This window comes from Zootermopsis nevadensis, unplaced genomic scaffold (assembly GCF_977971745.1).
Source record: "Zootermopsis nevadensis isolate Lab colony 2312 unplaced genomic scaffold, Znev_1.0 Znev_ptg000011l, whole genome shotgun sequence".
Lineage (NCBI taxonomy): Eukaryota > Metazoa > Arthropoda > Insecta > Blattodea > Termopsidae > Zootermopsis > Zootermopsis nevadensis.
In genome coordinates this window covers 1,276,439-1,293,240 of record NW_028259143.1, presented here as the reverse complement: position 1 = coordinate 1,293,240, position 16,802 = coordinate 1,276,439, and the positions used below count along the sequence as shown (strand labels likewise).

General features: G+C 39.5%; 2 protein-coding genes and 1 long non-coding RNA gene across 4 annotated transcripts in view; 1 reads left to right on the top strand and 2 right to left on the bottom strand.

Moving 5' to 3' along the window:
* The window catches only part of LOC110834690 (uncharacterized), a 28,688-nt gene extending 13,654 nt beyond the window's left edge, over positions 1-15,034 (top strand). The window contains exon 2 of the mRNA XM_087347014.1: positions 6,189-15,034. Coding sequence (XP_087203140.1) covers positions 6,189-7,390 — 1,202 coding nt within the window. The 3' untranslated portion in view covers positions 7,391-15,034. The remainder of the gene's footprint in view (positions 1-6,188) is intronic.
* The window catches only part of LOC147874023 (uncharacterized), a 236,715-nt gene that overhangs the window by 48,998 nt on the left and 170,915 nt on the right, over positions 1-16,802 (bottom strand). The gene's annotated exons all lie outside the window — the stretch shown is intronic.
* LOC147874024 (uncharacterized) lies at positions 11,466-12,700 on the bottom strand (the record flags this gene model as incomplete). The annotated part of the gene is made up of 2 exons (XM_087346954.1): positions 12,581-12,700; positions 11,466-12,461 (listed from the first exon to the last, which is right to left on the bottom strand). Coding segments are annotated over exons 1-2 (1,116 nt in total), but the record flags the coding sequence as incomplete, so codon positions are not given.

The window sequence follows — 16,802 nt, the reverse complement described above, 5'->3', positions numbered from 1 at the left end:
GTTAGTGACCCATTTCTACAAGAACACACACACACCATCTGGCGTTCTGTTTTCGTAGTCGTAAGCGATTATAGTGACTTAAGGTAAAGTCAATAAGAGCGAAGATGGCGGTCCTCTTACCTGTAGTTTGACACAACTTTTCCAGTTTACAGCCCTGATGATGGAGGCAGCAAGGACCTCTAAAGCGTTGGTAAACATCTACCACACTACAATTAAGAGGACCGCCGTGAAAACCCTAAATCCTACAAGTCAACGCGAGTTTTCATGACCTCGTTCAATAATCTAAGATGTCGCGGGCGGTACTTCCACGTCTCTTCTTAATCAGTTAATATTTCATCGACACCAAAACGCCGCCTAGGTCCTTCTGGTCTGATCACCAACTATATTTCTGCGAAAAGCTAGTAACAATCTGCAAGTCCGCGGAGTGTAACAGCCCAGAATAACAACATCGACATAAAAAGACCATAAACTCCTCTCCGAAACTATAATGAAATTTGGGGTGTGGGGGGTTACCCCAACAGCGGTCAGAGTTCAGTTTGTGGTCGAGTTGTGACATCTACACATTATCACACAAACCTGACTCAGCGCCAACTCCCGAACACAAACCTCGGCGAAATTTGTTCGTGTAATACTGAGGCCTCACGAGGCAAGTTGAATCGCTGTCCTGAGATACCGACGCTCTGCTCCTCCCTGTATTGTAAGATAATTCTAATTAGTCACAATAACATGCCTGCATCTATAACCGAGGCCTGACGCTCGTTTCGGATTCACGCGTGACGTAAGCAGGTCTCCTGCCTCCCTCTTCGTGAAGGCAGGCAAGTCTAGTTACGCCAGTCATTTACATTTTCCGAGTCCCCTCTAATTTACAACCTCTCCAGCCAGCCCTGCTAGCCTTAATCTCGATTGTTTGGGTTGCCTTGGACTAATTAAACGCCGGGGGTTTCATTAAGCACTCCGCCTACCCCCAGGTCCTGAGTCCTCCTCTCTGTATTCTGGAGCTGACTCCAGATGTGCTGATTACATTCAAGATGGCAGAGCTAGGCAAATTTCTGTTTTTTTAAGGACGTACGTACACGTTCAGAAGACACGTCCCCACATTACAGACCTAATACGATGTTAGATTAAATGAATCGGAACAGTGAATCACTGGAGCCAAGAAAAAAAGGTGTACCCCCATTAGGGAGAAGTTTGACGTTTGTCGGTTTTGCAGTCAACGCTACGAAGTGCCTTAGCGTAGGAATGTAAATGTCGCACCAACCCCTTTGAAGCCAAAGCTCGTGTAAATATTACGTAAGAATTCAGTCCGTACCGCGAAGAAAACACTTCACCATTACAAAGATCAACTGGTTAACGCTGTTTAAGGAACTAATCGGTGTTTACGCTGAGAATCACACGAAACCCATAAATACATTAAAGCACGCTTAACGAAAGTCAGTCACTTATCACAAGAAAAAGTACAAGCCTATAACTAATAATCGAACCAAACATTTTTTCATAATATATCTAAAGGTGACTCCATTCAATGCAAGACAATTTAATAACATCCATTTAGGTTTTAAACACTGGTTCATGAGGTGCAAATAGCGACACTCTTACACTCAGACAAACAAAGGAAGGCGACAATACTTGAACAAGGAGACAAGAAATTTAATGGGGGAACAGAAACGTAGTAGCGCCAAATACGAGTGTCAAAAGGGAGAACTGGGGAGACAAAAGGACAAAGAGGGATCAGGATAAGGTAGAAACTGTGAAGAAGAAACAAAACGCTTAAAAAAATTGAAACGTAAAAGAACGAGTGAGATCATTTTGAGAAGGCACAAACACTAGCACATGGACTCACTACGACACTACTTAAGCGACATCTTGACTTAAGGTTCCTAGTACAGGACACACAAAAATTGATGACGACATCTTCACTTGATATTTTTGAAAAGCAAAGTACCTCGGGCTGGAGAATTTTTAACGCTGACCCTTGAAGATGTCTACAGCAATAACAGGCGAAACTCCAGACGAACACAGAGACAAGCTTTGTCATTTACACCGGCTGCATAAACTTGTTACTCTTTCGAAATTAAGGTAATTACGATGGGTTGGGAAAGCATATGTTCTGCAGAATTTTGGTGGGGAAACCTCTTATAAAACGCCCATCTGAATTAATGACAGAAACTTGTAAGAATATGATTAATAGCGATCGTATTGTGAGGATCGCCAGTGGATGGAACAGCCTTAAGATCACGCTTTGGTAGCCTAATTAGCGGTGCAGAACCTCTGCGTTGTACTACTATATATTAGTCATTTATCGTTCGTTAGTTAGGTTCTTGGTTACACATAATTACACTGTCGATGACAGGGGTTGAGCGACACTGACCTGCCATTTTAAGACAGGAATAATAACTAAAGAGAACGTGGTCCTTAGAAAACGAAAGGACGCCAATTTCACATTGTGAGTGTGAGATTCTGAGCAAGAATCTTTGAGATGGACCGACTCCCACACGGGAACCCTCATCCAAACAGCGAACTATTTGTCTGGAGCAGAGATAAGAAACGGGAATAAGGAAGAGAACTTCAGAATAAAGGAAGAGACGACCCTGGCTAAGTTATAGGAGTTTTGGAATAGGGGTGGATGGAAGAGAGTGAAGGGGGGGGGCGAATTTTCTGAGTAAATAATCTCCCTTTTCCCTTATTCTCTGGCAGGAAGCGAGGATAGGTTTTATTGTTGGCGGAAGCTGAGTGCTTGCAGACTGGACTCTGGGGAGACCAAGCAAAGGCAAATCAAATGCAACCAAGAAACGTCGACGACTCAACGTCTCTCTCAGTACACAGCGCAGAAGTGTAGCCAAGTGGAATAAGGACCTCGTGAATTAGCCCTACACCTCATATATTTTATTTATGCCCAATGGCATCGCGTTATTAACCAAATAAAACTTGCGAAGGCTGAAATTCAGCGTATTAGATTTCCCTTGTCTGTTTTATGTGAATGCCTCATACCATTTCGTTCAGAATGCATTGTATTCCCCATCTGCTACGCAAACACGTAAAGAATAAAATACATAAAAATATAATTTTACCTTTTGTCTGTACGGATGTAAGACTTTGTCTCTGATATTAACAGAAAAGCATACACTGAGGATGTCTGAGGAAAATATTCCGATCTAAGAGGGAGGAAGTATCAGAGATATTAACAAAACCCGCATTGTGTAAAACTTAATAATTTGTACTATTCGACAAATACAACACTTATTAGGATTCTCAAGCAAAGAAGAATACGATTGGCACATCGTGTAGCGCGCACAGGAGCGATAATATATTCGTACAAAATTTTAATTGAAAAATCTGAAATCTAAATGCTTTGGAGACCTAGATGTAGATGGAAGTATAATATTCAACGTCAAGTCCACGGTATGTAGAAGAGAGGTTCAAAAATACCTTCGATGAAGAACGAGTGTATGTGCCGATGTACCCACAACTTAGTTCCATGTGAGCGTACATAGAGCCTGTAGCCTGCTCAGTACGGGGAAACACATTTTCCTCCGTTGACATTCTCTTATGTATAATTCAGACATTAAAGACAGCGGATGTTCATGGATTACCGAGACGGCTTCATGCCAAAAGCTACTCACATGCACCTGGAATATACATCAGTGAGATCTCATGACTCTTTACTCTGATGAAAATAACAGCCCCAATTTACGTAACGTAGCTCACAATATGTAACCATTCTGCCACTGATCTCAGACCTTTAAAGCTAAGTGGTAACTATATGTAACACTTGATTTAACAGTCAATAACTCTGCAGTATGTATTTACGTATTTTATACGATTCTCAGTTTAAACACCGATTATAGCCTCAAACAGCCTTAACCAGTTGATATTTGCAATGTTTAAGTGTTGTGTTTTCTTTGCGGTACGGGCCGATTTATTTAAATACTATTCAGAAGAGTTGCGACTTCAAAGGGCTGAACGCGTGGAGCTATCAACAAGATTTTTCAATATTAGAACTAAAAACACGTGAATGTAATTTATTATACACATTTGGATATTTGTATTCGCCAAAGAATAAAGTATTCAGAGAATGAAAGTTAAACAGCTGAGCTTACTATCACAATCTCTACAAAGACTCTGTTCAATGAAACGCGTTACTTAGCGAGTTAACCAGAGAAATACTCCATTTGATTACTTTGTACTTCCTCTTCAGAGATTCTTTATAATTACAACTTTGCTTCTCGTTCTAGATTTAGGCCTTACTCTGTGCTGTGAATTCTGGGAAGTTTTGTACAACTTTCTACACATCCTGGAAACTGCAGAACTTCGTATACCCTCAGTTGGGTTTATAAGCGTTGTAATAATAATGTTCCTTGCGGCCCACATGGATGAATCGAAAGCGTTTTGCTTGCTTCGTTGATAATTGAGACCCAAAATTAACAATGCGTTGATTTATCATTATAATTCCGCATAGGATTTCATGTTAAAAGTTTCAAGTATGAAGCATATTCTCTTATTAGCCTATAGAACATCCAACTCTGCAGAATTACCTCGGTCGACTTTACTGGGGTAAAAGGTAGGCGTATTATCTGCTCCCTTGTGGATTCTACGAAGTAGAATCATATCCGAAAACAAAGTAACGTACACGATTCATATTCTGTAAACCCGCGGAAGTAAACCACGAGGGCAGACTGTCCTTATCATACATTTCTACCACACTCGGGTATCAAAATTTAAAATATTCCACAAACATGTTACATAGTTAAAGTTGAGATGCCAGGTTCTGTCTTCTGGGTTGTAGCCATGAAGTCTGGTAGACGTTTACCGACGTTTCAGAAGTACCTTTTGCCTTCATCCCCAGGGCGAGCATTTATCGCCCTGATGATGGAGGCTGCAAGACTCTAACGCTACATTGACGGTCTGGACGCTGTGGTGACGAAGATAAATATCTTGCCCTACGTGAGAATCGAACCCCGGTCGTAAACCAGTCATAAAATTGAGTGAGTCATCCCGGCCCCAATACGAATAAATAAGTACATTTCTAATTATTTTACAGTATTCGGCCTTGAAATTATTTTGAGTGAAACAGCTCGTTTCTATTTCAGAATATCATAATTTAAACTATCTAAAATGGGGTGAGGGGGGGGGGGGGAGGACGAACGGCTATTGAACAGAAGCTGGAAAAAGTTCTTTAAATACGGTGCTCTGAATCAGGTCTCCTGAGTTCAAAGGTGTTGCAAAAACAATGTTCACAAAAACATTAAATTGCTTCCGAACACAAACTGACCCACACGGAACGAGGAACAAGAGTTTGTTCCCTGTTATGGAACAACAGATCCAGATAACATTCCCACTGGAAGAGGCCCGTGTTCGTTTGTTTAACATAGGGACTCATTTATTTTTATATTGGCAGCCCATTTATTGGCCGTGTGCCAAATAGCTATTCTCTCCTTACTGCAGAGAAAACTCATATCCCAAATGGGCAAGCTGTCTTTATATGAGAGAGAATAGATTTTTCTTGGGAACTTGAGCAGAACACCGCTTTATGTGAAAGCATTACAAGAACTACAGAAACGTATTGCATCTTCCTGTTATGAAAGGGGGAGGATAGAAGCTCTGAGTAAACAGGCCAAGACTGCAACAGGCACGAGGAAGGGAAGCCCGTGCACACACAAAGCAAATCACACAGAGGGCACTGTAATCTAAAGACGTCGCTACGAACTCCGAGGAATGCAAGCTTGCCGCTCTTTATGAACCACACGCCGTTTCGAAAGCATTTCAGAGCCGCCGATAACGAAAATGAAGAGCTGTAGCAAGTTTGTAGCACTGCGTCCTAAAAGGGGAAAAACGCGAACAAAGAACGACCCATTCCCTTGTCTTTAGTTCGCAATGAAACGTTTTTTAAATGAGCGTACGATTACGGTGATAATTTCGTAACGAAGAGACGCACGCCTCGAGAAACGTAAACTTTAATAATATGGGAGGGGCATGTAGAATGTGCGGGTCAGACACAAATACATATGGATCTGAATTTGGAAAAACCTGAAAGGCATAGACGGAACGAAAAATATATATACTGAATAAGAGAGCGTGTAATGGATTGATGTGGTTTAGGACAGAGCACAGAACAAGCTTTTTGTGTTTTTCGCTGCACTGATACATCTGTAGAATATTTTAACGAGTTTCGCATTTCTCTTTGGTCACAGGTTACGTCCAGGACCTGTCCTCTCTCCACTTCACCGCATTCTTGCCCAGGGTGGATAGGGAACATGACGAAGGACTGGCCTATCCCCCTCACCAGCCATCATACGCGACACTGCAGACTGCTGCAGAGGCGCAGCAACAGAATCTTGAGATGGGCGCAGACAGACGACCGTGGGCTGAGCCCCTGCCTCCCTCCTCCCCAACCAACGCTTCGCCCCCAAGGAACAGGAAGTCTCTAGCCATGTGCTTCACAAGCACCGGAGCTGCGCTGTCCCTACCTCCAAAGAAGAAAGATATTTATCGTCCCTACTCCTTAGACGACAGACCTGCCAAGGATCACGAGGCGTCGCAGGTTCGACGCCCGGCGGAGGAGGACCTGACAGCAGCACATGCCATCCTGGACCTGAGTGCGTCGACGGCCAACAGCGTCGCTCAGCCTGAGGCGAGTCAGCAGAACGACGATGACAAGCAATCGGGAGCTTCGGCGTTCAGGTTAGGAAACCAACCCGCTGGGACGACGGTGGCATACACGTACGAGGCGTTCTTTGTCAGTGATGGACGATCTAAGAGGAAATCTCTGAATTCAACAGCGATATCCACTTTGCCAGGTATCACTTCAGTGACAAGCGAAAATCGACCCAGATACACGTGTTCGGAATGCGGGAAACAGTACGCGACATCGTCCAACCTGTCGCGTCACAAACAGACGCACCGAAGCCTCGACTCCCAGTCGGCCAAGAAGTGCGTCACGTGCGGGAAAGCGTACGTCAGCATGCCCGCGTTGGCCATGCACCTCCTGACGCACAAGCTGTCGCACGCGTGCGGTGTGTGCGGGAAACTGTTCTCGCGACCCTGGCTGCTCCAGGGACACCTCCGCTCGCACACGGGCGAGAAGCCGTTCGGATGTGCTCACTGCGGCAAGGCGTTCGCCGACCGTTCCAACCTGCGCGCGCACATGCAGACGCACTCTGCCGACAAGAACTTCGCCTGTACGCGCTGCCACAAGTCCTTCGCCCTCAAGTCTTACCTCAACAAACACCTCGAGTCCGCGTGCTTCAAGGACGGCGCTGGCAGTGTACCTGCACCTGACGAGGCTTCGTCGCCTCTCATGGCAGCAAGCTGTCCTCCTCTTTCCCCACCTCCAGAGTCGTCACACCTCCTAACGCCTTCACCCTCGGCTCTAAGCATCGGTTATTCCTGTTGAAAAATACTGTGCAAAAGCTTCGTCCACGCACTCACTAATATTATGTTGCTTAAAGCCTGTATATCCCTACGGATTTACCGGTGGCTTCTCTGTGTGATGTGAGGCCCAAAAATACTGCGAAATTCTTTTGTGGCGTCGGGAATTAGTCATTTTGACATGTCTGCTCTTTCTAGACTCCCAAGTTTTATAACAAAATATCTAGGTATAGAAATGGCAGAGGTTATATTTATCTAATGTTAAATATATTACAAGAACTTACGTAGCCATGTCCTTATTCATAAACGTACGAGCACTCCAATAAACACGCGTGAATGGAATAGTTTTTCTTGCACCAAAGTAAGGCTGCATATTCCTTTGAAGTCAGATGCACAATTTTGATTTTAAGAATTAAGGCACAATTATAAACAAAGGCGCTATAGATACTAAGTATACCAACACGAATTATTTCAGTAAATTAAAACGTAAATTGAAATAACCTTTTTGAATACATAATAATTAAATTAAAAGTCAAATTCGAATACAACAATTATTAAATTGTAAATAATACATAGAAATTAAGTTTAGTTACCACTGCATTATTCATCACATTACAGAAGCCATTGACGGAGGTAATGACAAACCTGTATCTTTAAGTATTAAAGATTTTCTGTCGGCTCCATTCCGCGTAGTGTAAGCTGCGTCTCTTTTTTTCGTAGTACCGGGCTTTTTCAACAAAAAAATATTTATTGACGGTAACAAAGTGAAATTAGCTCATATGATTTACAACATGTTTAAATAAATTAACGTGGAAGAAGGTCGTCTGTCAGGCCCAAAACGAGCTTCAGAATATCACGTGACAATCTGTGGTTTGCCTAAGCCCAACAGTTTCGGAATTCAAACAAACAAATTTGACTGAAAATACATGGACCTTAGACGGTTATATATCTACCCCATAAATTACATCGAATTAAATCTTTTTGCAAACGAGTAATTTGTCTTTAAATTCTTGTGTTACTGCATTTTAAATAAATTTAACAAAAGTGACAAACAGGTACCAGCCCCACACTGGAAACGTCAAACGGATCATTCCGTCTCTTAAAGGCTTTGAGGTGAAATCTATTCCCCGTGGGGATAAATTTAGTCACCGGTGAGCCACCTCGGAGTCTTTATAGCTCAAGCAAATCGGTCCCTGTCGTTCTTAATGATCTGAATGCGATAAGTGATTGTAAAAAAAATGTACGTATACATTTTGTAAAATTAAATTAAATATTTTTTCAACGAGTACGCAGTTTCCGTAAATTACCGTCTCCAGACATATTTTATACTGGAATTTTTCATTCTTGGTGTTGAAAATTTATAGAACGAGCAAATAATTAAAAAAAATTACAGTACATTCTTTCTATCATTTTTTTAATTATATAGACAGAAAAGCGTAAATACAATATATTTCATATAGTTTTATAAAAGGAAACATGTATAGATTCCCATGAAACAGAACCCTTTAACGTCTAGTCTTTAGAGTGCTTCAAACCCATCATGTATTTAAACCAGCACGCTAATATATTTATCTGTGTATTTATTTATTACGTCTGTTCTATCGGTTCATACGAAAATCGAAGAGTTTCATGAACAACGAATCTGTAACGATACTGAGCACGGCTTCTAGGATAGAAGTTCTGCAGTCATTTATTTAGTTAGTGAGAGACTCTAGTCATTTAACTCATTAGCTGATTACCATACATAATATCCTAGTGTTTAATAAGTATACTGAACTGATACTTTTAATAGGTAGCCAACACATGTATACCTAAGTCAACACTCAAGTTGAGACAAATGCTGAATTTATAAAATAAATTAATATAAAAATCTTTAGTAAAATTTCATACATTGAGGACAGAAATCCGACCATACAGTAACTTATGATACTATTTATGATAGCAATATTTATAACTGCATATATAGAATAACATACGTTGTTATTCAGCATTTTAATTCAAGACCACAATGGTTTGTAATATAAAAGCTATTTTACACAATGTTAAAAATGAAGTTTGTATAGTCTTTATATAATGAACATTACCAGAGTAAGCGGATTCACGTTTTTACAGTTCAGGAGTTACCACGTCAAATTGTGGCAAAAATAAATCTCCATACTCGTGACATTCCAAGCCCACGTGGCTACAGAACTGGTTTTATTTTGTGACGATGTGTTTGTTATATTGTATTAAAATCGTGTACATCACAAAGCTTTGTTCTGGTGTTAGGAGTTAGCTGCCACCGCTTACGATGGTTTCAAAACAGTGAGGCGTGTCTTATACTTTTATTTATGTACTCAGCATGACGTAAAACGCCAGACAGTGGGACTTGAGCCAGGGGTATTTTATCCACAATAGTATTATTATATTATTAAAGCTGATATTCTTTTAAATTACTTGTAATTTCTATGGTGTACATGACTTTAAGAAGCTTGTAATAACGAAATCGTAAATATACCAAATCGGTATAATTTATGCAATATTTTGGCAAAATTTGTACATATTTTGTGTATGGTTTATGAAATAGAAATTTCGGATATGCGGTAGACAAATGTAGATGTATAGTCCTATAAAAATGTAAAATACACACATGTCAAAACAACAAAAAATGTAGGAGCTATTGATATGGTGCAATATTTAAAATGTACAGTTAGTTTATAATTTAAGTGTATTTTGCTTATGTTTATCAAATTACCGAAGCCTTATGCTAGTTCCCAAAGTACTGAACTTCAGTGATAAGAAATGCCTTCATTAGGTAACCTTCTAATACCTGAATTGTACTAATAGTAATTTATAAATATATAGGCCTACGCCGTATAAATGTAATTCAGAAATTTAAAATCCAGCCACATACAAATAATTTTATAAACATTTTCATGTTCCCATACAAACGTTTCGCGAAGATTTCAACGTTGGAGTCATAAAATCGCAATGCGTTATTCACTTTACCGCTTTCTGGGCTGACTGTCAATATCTTACCCGATCACCGCCTGATATCCCAGAAGGGAGCATCTTCATACGAAGTCCCCGTGAGAACCTGAAATCTCACCTATTATTCACCTTGTCTCACGATGTCAAGCGACAGTGACTTAAGAGGTACAGTCTGTTCCCGAACACTGTACGCACACAATTCTTAACGTGGCATTTATGTTGAACGCGACGCACCCTTCTGGAATCTCAGTCGCTTTGATGTGGCTTTAAGTTGGCTATCCGTTTATATTCTAGTCCGCATTAAACAGTCTCTTTGTCTTATCGATTTTGTAATGTAGTATCTTTTACTTTTCTCTCTGCGTCTTCTGTTCGCCATTTTATATTCATTTTCCATCTCTCTCTCTCTCTCTGTTTTACACGTGCGTTTCTTGGCACCGTCAGTCCACCATCTTCATGCCAGAATAATCCTCTTCAAATAAGAGTAAGGCATTTTACATGAAAAACAAAAATTATTACAAACTGCAAATGCTACTTAAACCTGCGTTTTCATTCCATTGGAAATTCTTGGGACGTCTTCACTGTTTCATCTCTTTCATTTATTTATTATTTCCTCTTGAAGCTGCTTTATTCCTTTTTCTCTTTTGCCTCTGTGCATATATTTTATCTAAAGACTCTGTCAATAACTCAGATACAGAGTCGGGAGATTTGATGAGTAATTTATTTAATTAATTAAGTGGCCAATTGTATGGTTCTATCGTTCCTTCTTCCTTTACTTATTTCTCCGTACTCTTCCTTATTTATTTCCATCTTTCTCTTTGCCATTCTTTATTTATCTGTATTTCATACTTTCTCTCTGTCCTTTCTTCTTTCTGTCTCTTCGTCTTTCTTTTGTCCTTTCTTCTTTCTGTCTCTTCGTCTTTCTTTCGTCCTTCCTTCCTTCTTTCTGTCTCTTCGTCTTTCTTTCGTCCTTCCTTCCTTCTTTCTGTCTCTTCGTCTTTCTTTCGTCCTTCCTTCCTTCTTTCTGTCTCTTCGTCTTTCTTTTGTCCTTCCTTCTTTCTGTCTCTTCGTCTTTCTTTCGTCCTTCCTTCTTCCTGTCTCTTCGTCTTTCTTTTGTCCTTCTTTCTTTCTGTCTCTTCGTCTTTCTTTCGTCCTTCCTTCTTCCTGTCTCTTCGTCTTTCTTTTGTCCTTTCTTCTTTCTGTCTCTTCGTCTTTCTTTCGTCCTTCCTTCTTTCTGTCTCTTCGTCTTTCTTTTGTCCTTCCTTCCTTCTTTCTGTCTCTTCGTCTTTCTTTCGTCCTTCCTTCCTTCTTTCTGTCTCTTCGTCTTTCTTTTGTCCTTCCTTCTTTCTGTCTCTTCGTCTTTCTTTCGTCCTTCCTTCTTCCTGTCTCTTCGTCTTTCTTTTGTCCTTCTTTCTTTCTGTCTCTTCGTCTTTCTTTCGTCCTTCCTTCTTCCTGTCTCTTCGTCTTTCTTTTGTCCTTTCTTCTTTCTGTCTCTTCGTCTTTCTTTTGTCCTTCTTTCTTTCTGTCTCTTCGTCTTTCTTTTGTCCTTCCTTCTTCCTGTCTCTTCGTCTTTCTTTTGTCCTTCTTTCTTTCTGTCTCTTCGTCTTTCTTTTGTCCTTCCTTCCTTCTTTCTGTCTCTTCGTCTTTCTTTCGTCCTTCCTTCTTCCTGTCTCTTCGTCTTTCTTTTGTCCTTCTTTCTTTCTGTCTCTTCGTCTTTCTTTCGTCCTTCCTTCTTCCTGTCTCTTCGTCTTTCTTTTGTCCTTCTTTCTTTCTGTCTCTTCGTCTTTCTTTCGTCCTTCCTTCTTCCTGTCTCTTCGTCTTTCTTTTGTCCTTTCTTCTTTCTGTCTCTTCGTCTTTCTTTCGTCCTTCCTTCTTTCTGTCTCTTCGTCTTTCTTTTGTCCTTCCTTCCTTCTTTCTGTCTCTTCGTCTTTCTTTCGTCCTTCCTTCCTTCTTTCTGTCTCTTCGTCTTTCTTTTGTCCTTCCTTCTTTCTGTCTCTTCGTCTTTCTTTCGTCCTTCCTTCTTCCTGTCTCTTCGTCTTTCTTTTGTCCTTCTTTCTTCCTGTCTCTTCGTCTTTCTTTTGTCCTTCCTTCTTTCTGTCTCTTCGTATTTCTTTCGTCCTTCCTTCTTCCTATCTCTTCGTCTTTCTTTTGTCCTTCCTTCTTTCTGTCTCTTCGTCTTTCTTTGGTCCTTTCTTCTTTCTGTCTGTCCCACCTCTTGTCTTTCTTATCACTTCCTGCCCCATCTCACTGGGGACAAGCCCCCAGGTCTGCAAGCTACGCGATTCCTCACGTCTCCCTCACCTGAGGGACATGAGTTCAGTACCGCTGCGGGAACTAGCAGGGCTGATTCGAGTGTGCATCTAGTCATTGCAACACATTCCTGCTGCACCCCCCCCCCCCCAAATGTACTATTAAGATGTAAAAATGAAGAGAGAAGCCTAATCTAGTCACCTGTGTATAACAAGTGATACCAATCTTGGCTATGCACTAACTAGAGTCAGATAAGCTTTTGTACATGACGCATGGACTTCTCAAATATTATTTATGCTACAAGCCGTTTTGCAGTATAAAGTATTATTATAACTAGTCTTTAGTCTCTAAGTTCACTACTATAGTATTAAGGAGTATTATTTATTGGTTATGTATTATATACCATATAAGTGTGAATGTATTCGTATATTCAACAAGAGTTTGAACTTCAAATTCGAATTCAATATAAGTGCAGCGAAGTACATATTACAAGCAATAAACTTATTCAGCAATAATTATATCCAATGGTCACCAAAAGCATTAGCAATAAACAAAATCGATGCAAACAAAATGCGTAAATTTGTTTTTTACAATTGCATACGAAATACTGAGAAACATTTTATAGATCTTTTTATCGTTTCAGTATTTCTTATAAGTTATTTTTAAATGACATGAATATCTCATATTACCAAAGCAATATAATGTATTCTCAAAATTAATTCTCGAATAGCAATAAAATTATGTCAGTTACATATGCTCATGATAAACTTCACATTTTAATTTGCGAAACTGGTTTCCCGTAAATTTAAACCAGTCTTAGCCCCAATTTAAGGCTGTTGCTTGCTGTTATCATCTAAACCACAGAATAACACTTGAGTATACACAATACTCAACTCTATTTAGATATATGGAAGCAATTTTATATCGTAAAAATGTAAATGTATTACATTTATATATTCAGATACAAAAAATTAAGATATTATCTCGCGTACTCAGAACAATTATCGTATTTATTTGCATACGATCCCGCATTAAAATTAAATAAAATTAGAAATACCTTCCAAAACTTCTAAAAGTCTTCCAAACTGAAAAATAATTTACTGTTTGTTACATATTTTGAGATGTTAGAATTTTACACCAAAATTTATTGCGACGTCAACAAAATCACTGTTTCACGGAGTGACAACCCAGAGGAAAACATTCGACATCTTCGTTTCCGTCAGAATTTAAAATTCCTGAGATCTGAGGCACTGGATTTGATCATCAACTTCCTCGGCCCGTTCATTTTCAATGTTTGCGTGAACCAAATGTTGACAGACGATGCAACAATAAACCTTGCAATAACCAATAAACAAGCAACGAAATTATAACAATTGTAACTCGAAATTGTTGTCCCTTTAAATACAACGAATCATCAAATTAGTCATTTACCTTTATAAATTATACAGTAATTTAGTTGTACGTTATATTATTAGAATGTTTTTTACTCTAAACATTTTAGCAATAACGTTTGCAATACTAATAATAAAAACTCTTGTTGAATTGTGTCAATCTCCTAATTAAATGATGTAGACGGCAGTTTGTCTGAATGAGTGAACATTGTATTGTGTGCGTCTGACTGCTAATGAAATAACTGTAGCTAGATTATTGTTTACAAAATCAGTTTTATATCATTCCACTGGCAATAACTGGGTCGGAGATTATGTTTTAATAGAAGGGCATCCCGAGATCTCCAGCAGCAAACATAGACATAACCGAAATGGCACAAACTTCGACGTACAGACAGAGTGACAACTATCACTCCCTTAGTGTCTCAAATTTTAAAATCTATGCGATTTTTGTAATAAAATATTATCAATGATTTGTTGTTAATTAATAAAATACGCTATTAGCGATAACTATCATTCTGTAACACCAATGTATACACGACTTTAAGATTTGTCTTTCAATTTCAAAGATTCTCTCTGATCTGTTCATAAATTTTGTTATATTAGCGTATGGCAGATTTTAGAGAAAATATCTTCAGTGACACGGAATGCTGTATCAAGCCCTAAAACCTCAGGAAACAAAACACAATTTTCGGAAATACATCATAAACCATATATTTAAAAATAATATCCAAATATGATTAAACGAACTTGAGGGTAATGATGAAAACATCGGTTGTCATTCTTCGAACTCCACCCCTTATACCTCTCAAGACGATTTATCATACACGTATTACAAGTGCAAAATTTTTCGAAAATTTAATTTTTGAGAACGAGGCAAATAAGAAGTCGAACGTCATTTGTTTGACGAAATGCCATGGAAGTGACCGTCAGTTGTGCGAGCTGGGGATCTCAGTGACCTTCATCTGAAACCGTCGCATTTTAATTTGTGAACGGTACGTAGTGTGACGATCCCAGGAAAATGCCGGGTATTCAAAAGCAATAAAACAGTAGTTGGGCCTTCATAGTTGTTTTACAAATAAATGCCTCGATGCAATGGCCCAGTAACTTAGAGCAATATAGATGAGATATTATACTATTATTCTAAGTAATGATAACACTAGAAAAAAAAACAGAAAATATAAAAGAGGGTTGCTATAAGAAATCTTTGATAATGAAGTGTTAGGAAAGTATAGCAATAGACTATAAGCAATAGTCGGATAATATTATCGAAATGATAACTGTTTGCTTTCACCGTAAAAAACGGAATCCAGCGCCATTTTATCGTGTTCAGAGTTGGTCATATTTCGGTCCCAAATAAAATTAAGAACACGACTATTTGAGCATTTAAATTAAACGATGCCAGCGCACGCATACATATTCGGCTTGGAGCAAGTCCGAATGAAACTAATAATGATTTAATTACGAACTTCAATCAATTATCGATATTATTATCGAACAGATGTTTAAAAATTCCAATTAATCGTAACTTAATAACGAAATTTATATCTTAAATTACGTACAAATATCAGTAACTGAAATAAGACTTAATCCCATGTCCTTGAAAGTCTAATTTTCTCTAACCTAACTTTAGAAGACATCTCGCATCCAGAATGTCTTCAAGTCTTCCTTAAAAAAAAAAATCAGAGTCGCTGTGAGGCACCAACCGGCCATTTCGCGGGTGTAAAGGCCAAGTGTTCCATCTGAGAAAAACTTGAGGCTGTTGGTAGATTTTGAGGACCTTGAATATAAATCCTTCGGTTTGGCGGTGACTAGTATACGATTTCTTATTCACTGCACTGTACTGCCCCAGTAATCGTTCATTTATGCTGCATATTACCATTACTACTTGTAATCCTGGGGTCTCGGGTTCGATTCCCGGCGGTGCCCGAATTTATAACTTGTGTTGGGCAAGGCCGTGGTCTAGGCAACACGGAGTTTTCCTCCGTGGCATCCCAACAATTACTCCATTCACACACAGAAGAAGGCAATGGCAAACCACTTCTGGATCATCTGCCAAGAACGTATATGAACAGGTCCCAGTCCGAGAAAAGGATGGAAGGATCCTGTTCATATGGACCTGTCGTCAGACAGAACACTAAATAATAATAAGATGAGGTGGTCTAGCGGTTAGAACGCTGGCCTTGTAATCCTGGGGTCTCGGGTTCGATTCCCGGTGCCTGAATTTATAACTTGTGTTGGGCAAGGCCGTGGTCTAGGCAACACGGAGTTTTCCTCCGTGGCATCCCAACAATTACTCCATTCACACACAGAAGAAGGCAATGGCAAACCACTTCTGGATCATCTGCCAAGAACGTATATGAACAGGTCCCAGTCCGAGAAAAGGATGGAAGGATCCTGTTCATATGGACCTGTCGTCAGACAGAACACTAAAAATAAATAAAACTACCAACATACTGACACGTTTTCGTGGCGTTAAAGAAGCAAACAGTTTCTGATCGGTATGAAGTTTTCTTTCGATAGCAATATTAAATATAGCTGCCAAAAGGGGTTGTAATATCTGTAGGAGTTTTTTATCAAAACGCCTGATATGTATAGCACCAATCAGTAGTCGACCGACAGTTACGAGAATCAACACAGGTTGAGTCTTCTGTGGCGTTGAAAGTTCGAGGCAGTTGCACTGAAAATCGCATTTCTAAATGTGAAATCGGCCACATTTCCCTGGCAGAATCGGGAGTAACGTCACGGACCATGACAAATACATCCACTAAACTTCATTTAAATGAACAGCGTAAAGAATTATTCACTCATCTTCCAACTCTTTCAATACAA